Source organism: Lepidothrix coronata, unplaced genomic scaffold (assembly GCF_001604755.1).
Source record: "Lepidothrix coronata isolate B3197 unplaced genomic scaffold, Lepidothrix_coronata-1.0 Scaffold55, whole genome shotgun sequence".
NCBI classification, from domain to species: domain Eukaryota; kingdom Metazoa; phylum Chordata; class Aves; order Passeriformes; family Pipridae; genus Lepidothrix; species Lepidothrix coronata.
The window spans coordinates 1301707-1320248 of NW_016690235.1; the positions used below are offsets into that span (position 1 = coordinate 1301707).

The window sequence follows — 18542 nt, forward strand, 5'->3', positions numbered from 1 at the left end:
ATATCGTTGCATATTTGAGATGTCTCCTTTTAGGATTCCAGAGACATCTACATGCAATGTAAAGTCTTTCACAGCTGAGAAGTTAATGACTGCTGTGTTTAACATGAGTCCTTCTGCTGATGCAAATTGTCCCACCATCCATAAATCTGGGAGTTCATCCTAGAATAAAGTTACCTTGAAAACTTATTGCCTTGCTAAGAAAAACTTTCTTTGATATTAGTCACTAGAGCTTTGAATCTGAAGGGATATGCTTCAGGACGGAGATGATATGCTTTGCTCTGTTTCCCTTCCACAGGGATCTTAAATTGTCCCTGCTGTCTCTCTCACAGCCTCAGGCTCCAGGTTGAGTACCTATGTATTGCTGTGCAGGCTGGTCTGTGCTGCATGATGTATTAAGGACTACTACAAGCCCCAGGCCAACCATATCATGTATCAGGAGCCAGAAGAGCTTGGAAATTTTGAGATTTTGTACAAAATGTGGATATTTCAGATGCATTGGAAGGTTATCCTCCCAGGTAACCATGATAACAGGGTGAGGGTCAAGTGAGTGATAAAGTACTGCTTGCTTACAGCTCTTCCTCAGCTTGCTCTTTTGGGGCCCATACCTAATAATGCTGTTCCTTGAGAAATAATACAGTGGTTGTGTGCATTTCCTATTGCATTTGTACATTTCTTTTTCTTTTGATAACTTGTATACAGATGGTTCTCTAGCAATAAGCGTGTTTGGACATGGACTAAATAAAAATAGGTAAGCATAGTAAGAGATAAGTGTAAGTGTCTTATATCAACTTTGCCTGAGCCATTTTGCTCCTCTTTATGTTTACTTGGTAGACTTGCAGAAAAGATAAATATTGCCCTTTTGGTAAGAAATAGTTGGAGATCAAAGTGAAACTGACCTCACGGTTATCTTGGGATTTAACTATTAACCTGTCAGTTTTGGAAGTGGTAAGCCATGTGCAGAGCCTGCTGCTGCTGCTGAGAGAGGAGTTGTTAACCACCCTTACTGAAGAATTTCTTTGTTCACCAAGCTGGGATTTGGTCCTGTCATGTCAGCTGCAGAGACTGTGCCTTGCTTGTTCAGCTCTGGCTCTTGGAATGTGACTAGCTGCTGCACAGCTTGGCATGGCTGTCTCTGTGACCTCTGATCAATGAACAGGGTGTGTGGCCTGTTCTTGGCCCTGGCATTTCAAGAATTTTTTGATTTTACACAGGTTATTTCATGGCAGAAAACACAAAAGCCTTGGCTTTCTATGTGCTTAAAAATGTATTTGTCAGACCTTCCCTCATCTCTCACCGGTGGGAAGGAAATGGTAGCCCCTCTACTTGTTACCTTTCCTTGACTGCCTAGTTTAGACTTGTCAGGAAGTGTGAATGGATATGAGATGAATGAATCTGAATGGGGATTTAGACAACTGGACTTTTCATTGGCAAAAGACTGCGATCATAGTGACACAAGTTCATGGTTCTTCAGAGCATATAGGTGGCAAGCATAAATGATTTTTTATGGATTAGTAAGCAAAGTGCCATCCCAGAGAACATTATCTTCTGCAGAGAGGTCATTTCCATCTCTCATGCTTCAAACTGTGAAAGAGCTAAGGGAACACTGGCAAACAGAAACAAAAAAATGCTTGCAGTTTTGCTCCTAAGTGCTTACATATGAATTTTGCACAGTGCAAAGTCTTTACCAGGGTATTTATACCAGGAAAGTTTCTGAGACAATACATAGCTTATTGCTGCAGCAATGTAGACACATGTGAGCTCAACATGGCACCAGCTGTACCAGAGGAAAATGTGAGAGAATTTGCCTTTATCCACTGTGTTTTGCAGCTTAGCTGGAAAAAAAAAAGAAAGCATAAGACCTGGTTGCAGTCACCCAAAAGGCCATTTTTCATTATATAAAGAAACACTGGGGAAAGGGGAGCAGGCTGAGATATCAGATCTGGCGGTATGGACAAATTGGATCTGGCTGACAGGTAAGGGCATGCTTGGGCTGTGGTGGGAAGGGAGTGTGCACCTATTGTAGCCAGGTGGTTGCCAACACAAGTTTAGCTCCTGGTGGTCTTATCTTGATTTGGACTATCAGGGATGCTTTACTCTGTGCCAGGACTAACAACAAATTCTTGGACATGAACACACGTGGATGTTGACAAGCTGGGTTAATTCATGTCCATGAGTAAGTATTGCCCATGTTCTCTGAAAGCTGGGGTTTACCAAAGCCACAGTAGGCTTTGTATAAATACAACCTACCCCACACCCCAAAACAAGTGTTTGAATGGTCCTGACGCTCTGGGCATCACTTTGTACTTTCCCAAAAGCAGCAACATGGCCCCAGGCCACCTAGGTGGCTGTCTGGCTGTGACTGACCCAATCCAATCTGCTTTAACAAAAAACCAGGCCTTATCCAGACAGAGGGCAGGCATCTGGCAGGATTGCAGGATCAGGCCCCAAACCCGGGAAATGAAACACAGCTCAGTTAAAATGGGAAAACAAAGTCACCTGGAAAGAGTTAGCCATTCAAAGTGGGGGCAGGGGAGAGAGGGGCCAGGGGAAGGGGTGCTGCTTTAATCTTTTCACGATATAAAAATTTTGTGACTGAATTAAAGCCCTACTGTTTGGACTGGATGATGTTATGCAATTCTCAGAAACAAGAGCAGCTGGCTGCGGTACAGATACCTCCTAGCAAGCCCTGCAGTGCACAGCACATCATTTACCGGGGCTGTAAAAGAAAGGACGTTTATTAAGGAGCTTGGGAGTGAAATTTGACATGCTGGCTTGGCTTTTAGCTGACTGGAATTCATTTACAGCTCCTCTGTTTTATTTTCTGCTTAAATAAATAAATAAATAAATGAAGCCCTCTTTGCCTGCCTTTCCTAACTGCTTTTTGGCATACCTTTGGGTAAATCCAGTGCTGAGAGCCTGGGGGTCTTGATGTGAATGTTGCTAACCTTGTGACAATGTGGCTAAGCAGGCAAAGGTCCTGCCAAAATCCACATTCAGGAGGATCCAGAAAAAGAGTACAAGCAATGGAGTTAAAAATCACCTGACTGTTGGGAATTTTCGGTCTGAGGAAAAAATGAGAACAAAACAATGTCCTGAGCCCACCAAATAATGTGAATTTTACAAACATTTATTACTATTTCCTAATACTTCCTCTTCCTACCAGCTGCACCATCAGAGTTGCTATTTCTTCCTTGCCTTTGGCTCTTTCTTTCTTTGTGTAATTCAGTGGAGACAAAAAGAGTAGAAATCAGAGTTTTGGGGGCTGGGTTCTGCCATTTAACCGCAGGACAGGTCTCCTTGCTGATGCAGTTGCCAAAATGGACCCTGAGCTCATCCTGGGGTCTTACCCTATTTTGCACTGGTGGAAGGTGACACTGGCTGCTCTTACACAACCTGTCCTGGCTTTCCCACAGCACCTAAGTCTGACAACAATGGCAGTGCATTGATCATTCACCCATAGGTGATGTGGCTGAGAAATAGGTGATGCTATTATTTTTAATACTGTTTTCCAAAGTCACTAAGAAAATTCCCTTTAGAAAATATGCCTCTGGGCGTGTCAATGAGCTGTCACTGTTGGGATCTGGAGAGTCCAGCCATTGTCTCAGGAAATTTCTCATTTAAAAATAAAATAATGTAACCCCTCCCCCGAGGTTATTGCAATAAAAGTATCTACAGCTAAGTACTTAGGCTAAATAGCTAAACTTTAAGTAAGATACTTTTTTAAAATATGCAAACGTAAGTACTTGAAATGTTAAGGAATTACATCTGTAACTTCAGTTCTGAAGCTCCTGAAAGTAAACATGGTGGCACAAGGGATAGCAGCAGTTTCAGTTCCTCCACACTTTGGAAATAACACTTTGGAAATCACCTTATTTCCTTATAGGCCAAATTTTATTTAGCCATTCCTCCATGCAGTACTTCCCACAAGAAACATGTGAATGTTTAGCAGCTGTTACTGGATTTTTTTATCCCTGTATCTGGTGTTTTGAGCTTGAATAGCCTGGCCCTTTGCCTTCCCTATGCTGGCGGACAACTCTCAGGCCAGCAGTGTGCTAGGCTACTAAAGGAAGTGCTGTGATCAGTGCTAGTGGGAGGACCTTGGGAAGTGGGATGCAGCTTTCTGGCCTCTCCATAGGCGTGATGCCATGCACAAGCTGGACCAGCCACGGCACTCACTGTGGCTTTGCATGCTGCCTGTGCTATTGTCATTTTCAAGAAGTGTGGGGTTTTTATTCCTGGTTTAAAGATCCTAGCAGATCTTGGGAGAACAGCTAATACGGAGGAGGACATACGTGCCAGCACGACTGAGTGCTGGTAGTTAGTCACTTTGTATTAACTAAGCTGGGCATGATCTGAGCAGCAGAGTCATCACGTGGGCAGGATCCCAACATCGCACTGAGCAGCATGAGAAAAACACCAAGGGCTGCGTTCCACTCTGGGATCTAACGTGCTGGCTTCGGCAGAAGCCATGAGAATGTAACTGCTGCCAGGGGATAGGCCCAAAGTTTAGTATTTCTCCAAATGAAGTATAAAAGTAATTACGAGCTTGGCCTGTAACACTCGGGTCTGAATTCATAACCATCTGGTGCTAATGGCCTGAAGAAAAACTTCAGGCAAAGGTTTCATTTTACTTAATATCCATCAGAAAAGTCCCTGGCCAGTGACTGCAGCTTTACTCGTTAGTGATGGAGGTTCATAACTGCTGTCTCGCTGAGGTGTAGTAGGATGCAGAAGCCTGATGCTGCTCTGCTTTGACTTTAAGGAAGAGGCACTGAGCACAGAAAGTGACGCTGCTTGGAACACACAGAAGAATTAACAAACTCAATATAATGTTTATCCTCCCCCCATTTTCACTTCGATGACATTAAATTTAATCTTCCTAAAATAAACCCTGCCCAGGAGTCTACTGAATGACTTTGCTCCTAAGAAGAAAAGGTTTGCATGCTGAAATTAACTCCCAGTGTTACCTATCCATGAGGAAAAGCTGGTTTTAGGCTCTTTGTTAAAACAAATCTCAGTCCCATCCCAGGTCAGAACTGGGTGAAAGGACTATGTGGAAAGCATATATTTTTTCATTCCAACTGAAATTTTGCAAAGCCTTCCTGTCCCAAATATTGGAGTTGGATGTTCTATTTCTGAATAGGGCAGACAGAGACACAGAAGACTGTGACTTGATCAGATATGTTGATAACATACTGATAGAAAAAGTAGCAAACAAGATATCAGGCTTGTCTGACAATTCCAAGAGAAATTCCTCTGCCTACTAAAGTTTCTGTTGGAGACTTTTAGTCATTGCTGTGCAGTCCAGAAGGTTTTACTCACTAAGCATGAGAAATTGGAGTAAGAAATGGCAGAGCTATTCAACTTGCTTCTGTATAGACATTATGGCATCTCTATGAAAAATTTTGGGTCAAAACTCAAATGTTCCAGGTGGGAAATATCTCTTCTCTGCTTTCCTCTATGTGGTCCAAGTACAGCAGCTTGTGAAGACCATCAGAATTGTGATTCTGGATTGAAGTAGGTTTTCAGCAAAAGCACTTCAGTTGTTATTTCCACCCCAACAAAGAAAAAATAAAATTTCTTGAAGACAGGAGAGCGCTTATCTTTAAACTGCCCAGTAATCCTATTGCCACAAAAGAAGCAATAGCGGTAGAAATGAGAAGTCACTTTAAAAATCTACTTTCCTACTGTAATCTCAACTTCTCTAAGTCTTTGCCAGCCATTCCTCCTTAACTCGATGTTAGACTCTCTCCCCTAAGGGCAGCTTGTCACGGCAATGAAAATGTTGCTGTTTGCCCAATCCATGGCAAGTCCTAATCACTGTGATCAGACTGAGGAGTTTGTCTGACCCTTAACCTTCATGGTGTGTGATCACACCAGTGGTCTTCCTTGATGGTTTTGAGCAAAGGAGGTCACTCTTGGCAGGGCAGCATGGTAACTTTGGGTATTTGCTGTAAGCTGTTCCATTTGCATGCTACTGATGAGTTTGCCCTTGGTTTTCTTGCACATTACCCCCTCTACATTGAATCGATGTAGAAATTTCCAGAGGTAAAATTTTGGTCTGTAATGTAACCACTCTGGTCACTTTCTTTCTCCTCCTCATCCCTCTCCCAAAAGTCACTGGGAAGCCTGTGCTATTCTTTTCTTTTACTCATGGAACTGTGGCTTATATCAAGACACACTGGAGAGGGAGCTCCCCCATGCCAGCTCCAGCCTCAGCTTTACATTACTGTTCAACTAGCACCTTTCTCTTCTCTTGCAGTGTTTGCCAGAATCTTGAAGGCTCCCGAATCCCAAAATATCACCTTTGGTTCTGTGGTGACCTTGCGGTGCACGGCGGCCGGTCTTCCAGTCCCTACTGTCACCTGGCTGGAAAATGGGAAAGCTGTAAGTACCTCTTTTTCATGCTTTTGGCCCTGGAGCACTGCTAGCAGACAGAAGCACAGCCCAGGGATTAAAATGCAGGGCTGGGAGCCAGCACTAGTGGTTTCTATTCCTGCCTTACTTAGCACCTTGTTGTGCAATCTGGTTGAGTCCACCTCACCTCTCTGCTCCAGCTTTCTCTTCTGAAAAACACTCTCCCCCTTCTTCAGGGTGTTGCATGAGCGAATTTTTTAGGATCTGGAAACCCCAGGCTGCAGGGTGGTTTAGACACTCTCAACCTTCCTCCAAGCCGTGGTTTCTAGGACTTTATTGTGGGTTTAAGTGTTTCTGCAGCTATCTTCCCTTTCCGTTTTTCTAGCGTGGTAACAAATATATGGCAAAATTGCTTATTTGACAAAATAACAAAAAACAAGGAGTTAGATAGGGCCAACTGTTTTAAGGTAAAATACCCATGTTTCCACAGCATATTTGGAGAAGAGAATAGACCTGAAGTTTTCTAGACTGACCTAGGTGACGCAATGAAGTATGTCACCGATTTGTTCCTGTCTAGAAGCATGTCATCAAGAAAGACACACTCTTTCAGTGGCAGGCAGCAAGAGATGCAAAACCACTATATCTCACAGGAAATTGTTCTGTGATTTAATGATCCTGACCATTTAAAATAGGTGCTTGCTTTGAATTTGTATGGCTTTCATGCCTGTGTGTAGGCTATTGCAATGTTTTCACTTCAGCTGAACTGAAGAGTTGCTTGACACCCAATAGTGCCTCTGCAGGAGTGAGCAGTGCACCACAGTCACAGCAGCTCTGCAGCCTGAGCCTGCCATGGGTTTCCTCTAGTCTTCTTATGAGTGGGGTGAACATGCTTTATACTCTCTGTGGTCTTTCAACAGCTTTTTTAAGCGTGTGAGCCCCAGGGTGTGATGCTGTGGAGGCATGTGGAGCATCCTCTGACTGCAGGCTGGCAATTTTCATCCACCCTTTCTCACTGACCTCATGTCCTTCTGACCACAGGCTGCCCATGACCATTCATGACTTGCTTGTCAAACAGAACCAATAAATCCTCTTATTCAAGTTCCTTACTTCAGGGGCCTATCACCATCCTGGTCTGTATCCCTTCTTTCGACATATAAAAATACGTTATTAAGGCCCCTGGGCTACTTAGGAGGCTGTCTTGCCTTCCTTACCTCCTCTAAACTTTATGATGTGCTCCAGTCTGATTAGGGCTAATATTCCCTCAAGGTTGGTAGGGAGAACAGCAAAGGGATCAGATCAGCCTCTGCAGAGAACTGTGGATCCTCAGTGGTTTCTGACATGTTTTTTGACAGAAGTTAATTTGAGACAACTGCAAGTGTTTATTTGACTTCTTTCCCATTGGGATTGAAACCTGTTCCAGGGGGTTGGGGTACCTAGCAGGGGCAGAGTATTTCCAGAGCACAGACCTGTGCTCTGCCCGGATCCCTTTGTGTGGATCCCTGTGTGTGGATCCCTGTGTGTGACATGATGTTCGACCCCTGCCCGGGACCACTGTCTGGCTTGTCATATCTGCTCTGCCCCATCCCTGCTCTGCAAAGCATAGCCCAGTCTCAGGAGGGTAGTGGTCCAAATTGCCTCATTTTAAATATGGCAAGGAGGCCTTAATGAGAGCCTGTTTCTGGGAAAGTCAGCAGGAAGTGGGTGGACTGTCGATCGTGCATTTGAAGGCTGGTTCACAACAGTAGTGAGTCATCAGAAGATGCAGCATTCCTGTGGCATTATGGTCTCTGAACACTGACCTGTAATTGTCCTGAAGCTTAAAGAATGGGATTTTTGCTGAGCTTATTGAACTGCCCTTGAAGAGAAGGATGGAAACTCCTCTGTGCAGCAGCTGCCTTGCCTACCTAAATAGAAATACAATTCATTTTCCTCCTGCTACACACCACAGGGCATCATGGGCCTTGTAATTTGGTTTTTCATACTCCGAAGAATAAATGAAGCAGGTGTGAAGATGTGAAGAAGTCTCTGGTTTGGTGGTGGTTGAGGGGGTATTTTAAGGGCTAAAGAGAGACCTGCTGGGAACAAAATCTCAGGAGATGTATTTGAAAAGGGAAGGGAATCAATTAACACAAGGGGATATCTTGAGGTTCCTGGTAGAGAAAACCACAGCTGGCCGGTGTGGAAATACTAGGCACCACTACCCCACATGTTCACCTGTGATTTTTCATGGTACATGGTACATACTGCTCATACTGCTTGCAGTTACCTGAGCAACCTCTTCCTTCTGCATCCAAGCGGTAATAAAAAATCCCAGTTCTCTGTGCTCACTAGGCACAGTTCAATGCTGCCAGACATGGTACACCCAAGACCTGAAGATCAAGAAGTGAGAGAAGACTGGATTAGCAAAAGCTGCTTGGGGCAAGCAGCCACAAATCCCAGGTGGATGCTGGGAGGCAGGAGCAGCCTGTAAGAAATTCCCCTTTTCTACTGGCAAGGTCTCCACATTATTTTAGTGCTGAATGGTTTCTGGAGAGAAAAAGATTCTAAAACTAAATCTAACCAGAACTGTAATAAAAGAGAAAACTGTGGAAAAATATCCCCTGAGCTTCCACCCACTTGAACGGACTTCACAGTGTAAGGGCAAAAATATCCCTGGCCCCTGTATTAACACGGGGACTGGCATACCTGGTGCAACACTTGCAGACTGTTCTGGTCTGATTATTTACTGATTTCTTCCCGTACACATTATCTTACCACAATTCCAAGTTGAACTTGAGTGAGGCAAAGCAAATATTTTCTTTTCGGCATTTTCTTTTTAGAGAGGATCCAATCTGCTTACAAAAGATGTGATACAGCACTGATGTGTTCCTTCTTGCTTTTTCAATTATAGCTGTTAATACATATGGGTATTTCATCTCATTGAAACATCTCATTGAAAGCACATTTCTACTAACCCTCTGGGAGGTCAGATTGATATCTCTGTCTTCTCAATTAGACACATAGGTAGAGTGCTTTGCTGGGATGGGTCCAGGGAGACAATTATCACTGTTCTTAGAGTCAGGTCACACCTCTGGGATCCACAGTCAACCATATCTCACTTGAATTACATTTGATGCTTCCTCTCAGTATGAAGATTAAAGTAGGCAATGCTGCTCCTTCCTATTGCTCTTGCAAGGTTGATGCCCTCCTACTTTAATGAATTCATATGAGCAAGAAAGACTTGATAAAATCAAGCCCAGTTGGCCAAAATTAGCAGGCTCCAAGCTCATTTACCTGGGAATTTCTGATCTGGCCAAAATCACCACATTTGCAGCCCCTTCCATATTTCCAGTTGTGAGATAAAAAAAATCTACCAGATATTTGCAGAAGTGTTGGAGCTATAGCACTTTCTTTGCTCATGACTGCTTTGAAAGTGTGGCAGTGGTTATATTAATCCAGTATCAATGACTTCCAAACTATTTTCTTTTCTTCCTCTGTATAGCGGATGTCCACAAAGTCACCTTGTGCCCTTCCTTGCTAAGGCATGAAGAGGCAAACAATCTACTACAAGAAGTCCTGGAGTAATTAGCCAGATAAATTACATGAGCCAAATTGCGACTGTGGCCCTCTGGAACTGACAAATAATTGCAAAAATATTGCGGAAGTGTGAAATAGGAGAGACCTTTAACATTTACTTTTGTCTGTGAAGTCAGCTGCTATGAAAGCACGAAAGTAACCCCAGCAGCTTTAGCTCTCTGCCACCTCCATCTATATACCACATCTTTCTATGCTAATTTAAATGCTTGTGGCTGTACCTCTTAGATTTTACCTTAGTTTCCTTGTTTGCCCCTTTGTTGGAAATATCACTGCACTGGGCTTTTCACTCTTTTAGGTTTCTGCAGGGTCTATAATGGAAAGTGTCAAGGACAGAGTGGTTGATTCCAGACTGCAGGTGTACGTCACCCGACCTGGCCTGTTCACTTGCCTTGCCACGAACAAACACAGCAAAACTTTTGGAGCTGCAAAAGCAGCAGCAACCATCAGCATTTCAGGTAGGCAGGGAGAGAAGGGGTGATTAATTTTTTACTCTTGCAATCACAGTCTTAGCATTTCCGCTGGGAGAGAAGAAAGGGGCGTGAAGTACTCTGGAGGAAGAGGGAAAGCTTTGGAAAGCTGATGGCGTGCAGGGGCTTAAATTTGAGTACAAGTGCGTCCCCCACCAGGCTATTTCCTCATATATTCTTACACTTTGGAGACTGCCACAGCTGTCATTTCCTGAATGTTTGATGCTGTCTTGTACTTTGTGTCCCAGAAGTGCACTTGGTAAATTCATCCATGTGAAGGAAGTCGTGGCGATGACCCAGCATTGGTATCACCTAACAGCAAAGTGAAAATAGCTTTGAACAGTTTAGCTTCACAGGGGATTGCATCCAGAAGGCAGGGAGGTTGCTGTCAGAGTAGTATCCCACCCTGTCTGGAGTAATCTCTGCTTCCAGAGACATCTCCTAAATGTGAAAAAGATGTTCCAAAGGGAAGAAATACCAAAGGTCAGAGCTAGCTAGCAACATTTGGCACACAGAGAAAAAGGTGGCATCTTGTGCCTTCCCTCTTTGGACAGTCAGGGAGGTATAGTTAGAGGAAAGAGCAATCCCACAGGACATGGGATGATAGCCCTGGTCCTGCTTTTAACCAGGCATGCACCTGTTCTTCTCTCTGTGCCTTAGCTGCTTCTTTGTTGAAAAAATAACCATGCTCTTTCTTACACTGGGCATTGAAACCTAGCAGCAAGCTCTGCCTTGTAAGAGACTCAGCACTTGATGCTGTATTTCACAACTTCCGTACTTTTTGTATTTTTCAACTGTATCTTTTTGTATTTTTCAACTTCTGCTTTTAGCCCAGGCAAGTCTCTGTCCCACAAATGCAGTGGGGAGGGCAGGTGCTTTGGGCTGGTGGGAGGGGTTGCACTGCTCTCCTCTGGGCTGTCTGTGTTTAGCAGGAGGGGAACAGTTGCCTAGACCTGATCAGAAGTCTGCCTTAGCCTTGTTCCATCTCACAAGAGTCCCAGGGCAGAGGTGTCCCGGTCCTTGGCTGGCACAGCCCAGTTCCCTGTGGCACTGGCAAGGTGGGGGCACCGTCATGTGACAGTGCTGCATCTCCAGCCCTAGTTTCTCTTGCCTGTTACAGCTGCTGCCTGAAGTAATGAGTACATGGGTGATTTAAACAGAGGGTGCTACCTGCTAGTTATGTAGGACCCAAAGGATCAGGGTAAAAATGTGAGTTTAGGGTGCAACAGTCCACTTCAGCTGGCACTGAGTCAACAATGCACTTCCTCCTCCTCATTCCTTCTCTCTTTACAGCATCCAGTGTTGCCCAACCTTTCTTCCCCACAAGAAGGTACAAAAAATAGGACAGAATTTAGGTGCATTCTTTTTCAGACAGCTTATGGTTTTCAGACAGATTTCCTATCATGGAAATGCCAACTTACACATCTCGGAGGGAGCAATGAAGTGTCACTGATATCTTTTCCATTTCTTCTTTCTCCTGGTTCATCACAATTCCTGGATTTGGTGCTTCTTGGCAGAGTGGAGGTAAGAATGACTTTCTGTGGCTTTGTGGAAGTTTTTTCTGGACCAGGGAGAAGAGAAATGATGAACCAAGGGGATTTGGTTAGTTTGGCTTAAATAAAGGGAGAGGGTTTCTGTATGCCAGTCACGCAGATGAGGTTCACCTGAAGGGTACACTGAGCTCCTTTATAGAGGCATAATTGGAGACTGAGCTCAGGTAGATAAGAATGATTTTGTATCAAGCAAGTGGTATGTCACACAACAGTAAGGGTGTTTGAAATATAGTAGTGGGCAGAATATTTTGTAGTAAATTCTGTTCACAGTTACAGACCCACAACTTCACTTGACCTTATAAACTTACATGGCAAAGCTTAATTGCAAGTTAAACTCCTGCGTATACACAGTCAGTAAATGTAATTTGGTTTGGTGATGATCAGGTTAGGGCAAGAGAAGTTTAAATTTGTTCCAAGCAGTTATGAATGGTAAAGCCACTTACATGTGATGAGAAATGCACCTCTGCACAACAATTTTTGAACAATTTAGCTGGATTTTTGTTTTTACTATATTTTTACATGCTGCACTGGAAGGAAAAGAAAGGATTAGCTAGGGAGGTGGGCTGAGGGCTTCTGGCCCTCAGAGAAATCAGCATGGCCCGAGAAAGTCTGAGCAGATGGCTTTGCCAGTCTGCTGACACAGACCCCCTGCAAAGGCCATCGTCTCCATTACAGGGGCTTGCTAGATTGATTCAGGAAGTCTGTAAGTGATTAAGTGACCACCAATGATGATGGCAGACCTATGACTTACACCTGCACCTGTGAAGGTGTCACAGGCGTGGGAACAGTGCTCAAATGCTGAGCCTTTCAGTCCCACAGATGTTCTCAACACTCACTGCACGAAATTCCCTTTCTGTGACAAGGCAATGTGAGAAACACGTTGTTGCTACTTCTCCGTTGCAACTTGGTCTGTGTCTCCTTGAATGTTTTAGAAAATCAAGGAATCACAGCCTAAGCACTGAGGGCTGTTGTCAGGCAGCTTCTGCAGCCCACTGAAGTCAGCAGCACAGCAGCCTCATGCACACCTACCCCTGCTTTTGCCTCTTGGACACAGGAAGGTAGCAACTTTCAGATTAAGCACAATGGGTATGATTGGGAAAATGTAAACAACATGAACCCTGAATGCCACAAACAGTTCTATCAGGGGGCATTGCATCGCTTTGGGGCAACATGCTGTACACCAGGGTGATGTCTTGGGCTGTGAGACTGGTGCAGCATGCTGGGGGACACCTGTGTCACATGAAGGCATGTCCATGGAGCCTGGGATGATGCAGGGTGTCACAGCATCACTGCCATTTTGGTAATATCTCAAGGGGTTGGTCCCTGTATTTTTTAGCCAATGCAAAATAGAAAAAAATATAATTTAAAAAAAATTCACATGGAACCCAAAGTATAGCAGCTGAAACAGGGCCAGGGAGTTTCATCTGCAAAGAGCAGCATTTGAAAAGGAGAAATGTGTGCATACTGTGTAATTCCTTGTCCATGTATGTCCAGCTTTCTGAAGAAAAAACAGCAAGAAAACCCAGAGTTAACAATGGGTGATTATTTCGACAGGGGAAAGAAATACAAGGCAAAGATACAAATAGCTCTGTTGACTGCTCCAAATGGTTGGCATGTTGTGAATTGAACTCCCTGACCCCAGTTACACTGACCAAATGAGCAATGGTGACAGCTGCACCCCGCCCTCCTCCCTTCCCAATTTGGCCATCCCCCACGCACAGGGAGTCTGTTATCCCAGGTTTCCCTCCCATGCCAAGGACACTGCATCCCACGGGCTGCCTAGGCAGAGGGCATCTCCTCACCCGCAGACCTTGCTGCTGTTGGGTGACTGTGGAAGCTACAGCTACAGCTGACCTGTGCACTTCCCTTGCCCTGCTGCTCCATTTTCATGGCTGTGGGGAAGAAGGGACGGATCTCCTAGATGCAAAAATCACAGGAAAGATAAATAAATGGCCCTCAAATGAGCTGGGCCTAGTGTGCTTTTTATTGCTCCTGCATAGCTTTGTCTCCATCCTTTGTGGCAGGAGTTTGCAATGTGGGAGATATGGTTAGGAGAGGAGAAGATGGACCTTGCAGGGAAGAACCAGGAAGAAAAATTCAGAGACCTGTGCCTTCCTCCTCTCTGTGTCTCCCACCTAAACACGTGTGGAAGTGAGGCAGGGTCAGGAGGGGTGCAGGAGCTGAGGAGGGGCAGGCAGGAATTTGATCTGATCTTGTGAAAAATTCCCTGGCACATATTGTATTGGACTTTTCTGGCTCTTGCTCATCAAGTCCATCCTAAATTAAACAGTTGTTAGACAGCAGAGCAAAAAACACTGAGTTATAACAGGGCTGCAAAAGAAGCATGGCTGATGCCTACTGCAGGGAAAATAAAATGGTTTCCCATAGGGCCTAGGGAGAGGGTGAGGGGCCGTGCTAGGCCATGGTTGTGTTTGATTGCTCAGTCTTTTGCCCACTTATAAAGTTCACAATACTTGGAACTCACTAGGGCTCACACCAGGGTACTTTGCAGAATTTTCATTTTTGGAATATATTAGCTGGTTTTAGTGATTATAACTGTCTGCTATCTCCTCTGCCCTGTGTTAGCCTTATACATTCTACTTTATTCAGAAACAGAGCCTAGGCATTGTGAGCCTACAGCTATTTAGAGCTGTGAGCTTACTCTATGTGTGTATTCTCTTGTCCTCAACAGCAAGCTGTACAAGGGTGATGCAGGTTACTGCAGCACTTACAGAGGTGAGGTGTGCAGTGCTATCTTGGCGAAGAATGCTCTTGTTTTCTTCAACTCCTCCTATGCTGACCCAGAGGAGACCCAAGAGCTGCTTGTGCACACTGCCTGGACTGAACTGAAAATGGTGAGTTCATTCTGCCAACCGGCTGCTGAGTCTCTGCTGTGTAACTACATCTTCCAGGAGTGCAATCCCTCCGGAGCTGGGCCAGCTCCAAAACCAGTGTGCAGGTAAATGAAGAAAAAAATGCTCATATTTCACTTTCATTTCATGGGGATGTGTAGGCAGCTGTGGAGTGGTGAGGGACTGACCAGGCTTGCAGTAGCATTAAGTGAAGTTGGGCCCTCTAGGTTTGCATAGGTTTTCCCTTTGCTCTCTTCTCTGTACACCCAGAGATGACTGATTGAGCTCTGTCTGTGCTCATTGCTAGGGTATGGACTGAATTCCAGGCTCAGACTTTTGTATTATATCAGGCATTTAGTGGACAGTGTTGAAAAGAAGTATCCATTTGAATGACACAGTTTGTTTAAATAATTAACATATTGTTATCAGTTAAATCTTCCTATGTCAGTCTGTACTTACTATTACTATCAAAAGTAATTGCTTATTTGGAACTTTGACTAAATACAGCCCCAGAGTATGCAATAAATCTGGCCAAGGCAATCATTTAGCACTTTGCACTAAGACAAAGATGGAACAAAAAAAGACAACATCAGAGATTATGACACTGTAATTGTACCTGCTAAACCAAAACTCAATCTGGCTCTTATATCCTTCCATATGCAGAGAAATGTCCATTGAAACTGGGCTGACAGGGACCCTGAGGAGTCCAAAGCATCTCTCACTAATCCACTGCTGACAGATATTTGTGCACATATCCCAGTGGCAGAGACACTGCTCCCTCCCCATGCAACCTCCTGAGCAATCCTTCCCTCATTCCTTGTCCTCCCACCATGGCCATGGAGGCGAGTTTCTTCCCTTCCTCTTTGCAGTGACATTTTAAATCTTTCCCATTTCTCTGACTAGAAAAACCAGTTTTTTCCAAGCTCTGCACACAGCTCTTGCTTTTCTGGCCAGGTCCAAGTTCTGTTACTGTTGACTATAATGGAGTTATGACTGCTTGGTGTGTCTTGCCAAGGACAGCCCCTCATAGATATATCGGGATGAAGCTTTCTTTTTTTCCTAGCATATTCACCCCCTGGAGGACTAGTTATTACCCATTTCACATTTGGGCAACTGACATCCTTGCCCGAAGTGCAGTGCTTTGTTCTCATCTTCCTTGAAATGCTTTTTAAAAATTTATTCAGATCTCTGTTTGTCGGAAGAGCAGCCCCAACTCTACTGTCTCAACTAAACTACAAGTCTTCTGTGCAGATATGGCAAGCACAGTGCCAGCTGGACTTGGGTTAGATATGGTCTACTGGCAGTCATTTTTCCAGTTATGTAGGGGCTTTTCAGGGCAATAGCAGCACATTGTTTTTGTAATCCAGATCTTACTGGTTGCTCCTCCTTTAAGGTCCCTAAAACAAAGGCACAGAGGAAAAGCCCAGTATGCAGCTTGACTATACATTCAGTTTTCTATTTGGTATCTATGATGTTCAGTATTCCACCATCAACAGAGTGGTGGCATATATGCTACAAAAAAAAGTGTATGTGCAAGTATTCACAGATAATCATGCAGCCAAGTACTGAAACTTGCTTTTTACTGGCAGACTTCTCCCTGCCACCTCATTATTCTCCTCTTTGTCACTGTGCCCTTAAGTACATGATCTCTGTGCCTTTTTTCAAGATGTGTGTCAGTATTTATATTTCAGCCACACATGTACGGCACATTTGTCAGCTAGGGATCTTGCACAGTGCTCCACAAAGCATTTCAGTTAGATCAGGGCCTTGCTTCATTTACTTCTACTCAAACGTGGCCCTGTAGGACCAGAACTCATGGTAAGTGACTGAAGGCTTGCACTTCTGGGGCAGTTCTAAAGTCAGAGTGACATAAATCAACATAAATCTGCACTTGATCTTGAGCTAACAGGTACAGCATTTGCAAATATGTCTAAATGTTAATGGATTTGCCTGGCATCATCCTTCTTCAAATCCATGAGTCAGTGTTGGGTTTTTTTTGATTATTACCCCCTCCCCCCTGCTCCTCCTACACCTCCCCCCCCAATTTTAATGCAGCTTTCTTCATAACAAAAGCCCTGTAACAGCATCCTTTCCAATTCTTGTTCCCAGAGCACATCAGCTGGACAGCAGTTCTTCCAAAGCCCTAGCCCAATACTCCTTTTAAAAACTCGACATCTAATATGTACTTCTGAACAGCTGAGAGAGGTCTGGGGGCTCTTTAACACATCTCACGTAGTCTTGGTTACTTTCCAATTATCTTGATTACTTTTTACCGACAACTTTATACCTCTCTGCAGACACTGGCTAGACTACACAAGTTTTCAGCTGAAATACTTCATGAGTAAAAATTTAACCATCTCAGAGGTGGGAGAATTCTCCCAGTTTTTGAGGGATATATTCCCCTTGACATATTTTCATGTAGTTTTGTCATATTATTTATTCTCTGCACCAGTTTTTCTCCATGTCATATTTTTTTAATGTTCATTTTGGTTTGGGAGCTATCTAGCAAGAATAAAAACTGATAGACTAAGTAAAGCTTTTATAAAAGTGATCAGGGAATAAAACAATATGAAATGAAACAGAAAAAAGCAACATGGGAAAAGTTTCACTTCATGTAAATTAAGATGTAATTTGATTAAAATGAGAGTTTTTAAGAAAAGTGATGTCTCATTTCATAATTCTTGATTACCTCTGCCTTTTGCCACTGGCTGCTATTGTGACAGCAAAAGAAACATCCTCAGTTTCTATTTCAATCACTGCTGATATGAAGTGACAAGGCTGCAGAGAACTGTCTTTTGTTGGAAAATGTCTCACTTTGTTTGGGCCTAAGTGTCCCCACCTCCTCTTAAATAGTCTCTTGTGGTCCCTAAAAACACTACTGCCACACTTTTTCTCTTCTGCCATTACTGTTCTTTGTCCATCTGTCATTTACATGACATGAAACTTCTAATAATAATCTGAAGTTATCTTTGCATATGATCTCATCAAGCTCTCCCTGCTCAGCTTTAAGTGTTACAACAATGGTATGAACCCAGCTAGAGGAGACTGATCATCACTCTCTCTGGCTGCCTTACCATGCATCCAGGGTGGGTCTGTGGTAAAGATAACATTCCTTTAATGCGGGGGCAGACAACATTGCAGAGGAAGGGTCTTTTGTGTTTTGCAATTGAATAAAGGGCTTATTTAAGGATGCTCTGGCTGCAGGAGTGAACAGAGCTAATTCAACCCAGATCTCCCAAGTCTCAGCAAATGCAAGTTTTTCTCATTTCCCTATCTAAGCATTTCTTTACTTCAGAAGGTCATTCCTGTTCCACATGTTGTTTAACATAAAAAAGATAAATTATGCCATCTGGCTGCATTCTGGTTTCCATGAAGTGAGGAAGGAATAAACCAGCACTGGCTAAAACCAAGCAAAGAGCAGCTGAGCTTTGATGGCTTCAGCCTGCAGACTTGACGGGCATCCATTAGTGTTGCAGAAAAGCTGTTGCCCTGGTAGAATTCCCAATGACCTGCATCCTTCAGGTCCTTTAGAGTATTTGGAGTGTTGATAGTCATTTCCAAATGTCATGGCCATCTGCTCTTGCCAAAACTGTTGTATAATTAATCAGATTGCATCAGGTGATGAATTTGGCTAAATCCTTCCCCATGGACCCCTTTCCTTTCCTTTCCTTTCCTTTCCTTTCCTTTCCTTTCCTTTCCTTTCCTTTCCTTTCCTTTCCTTTCCTTTCCTTTCCTTT

At 43.8% G+C, this 18542-nt stretch overlaps 1 protein-coding gene across 1 annotated transcript in view; it reads left to right on the forward strand.

Annotated features, from left to right (window-relative positions):
- MUSK (muscle associated receptor tyrosine kinase) overlaps positions 1 to 18542 on the forward strand; it is a 53575-nt gene that overhangs the window by 17169 nt on the left and 17864 nt on the right. The window contains exons 6-9 of the mRNA XM_017816363.1: positions 6263 to 6387; positions 10229 to 10388; positions 11918 to 11924; positions 14646 to 14912. Coding sequence (XP_017671852.1) covers positions 6263 to 6387; positions 10229 to 10388; positions 11918 to 11924; positions 14646 to 14912 — 559 coding nt within the window. The remainder of the gene's footprint in view (positions 1 to 6262; positions 6388 to 10228; positions 10389 to 11917; positions 11925 to 14645; positions 14913 to 18542) is intronic.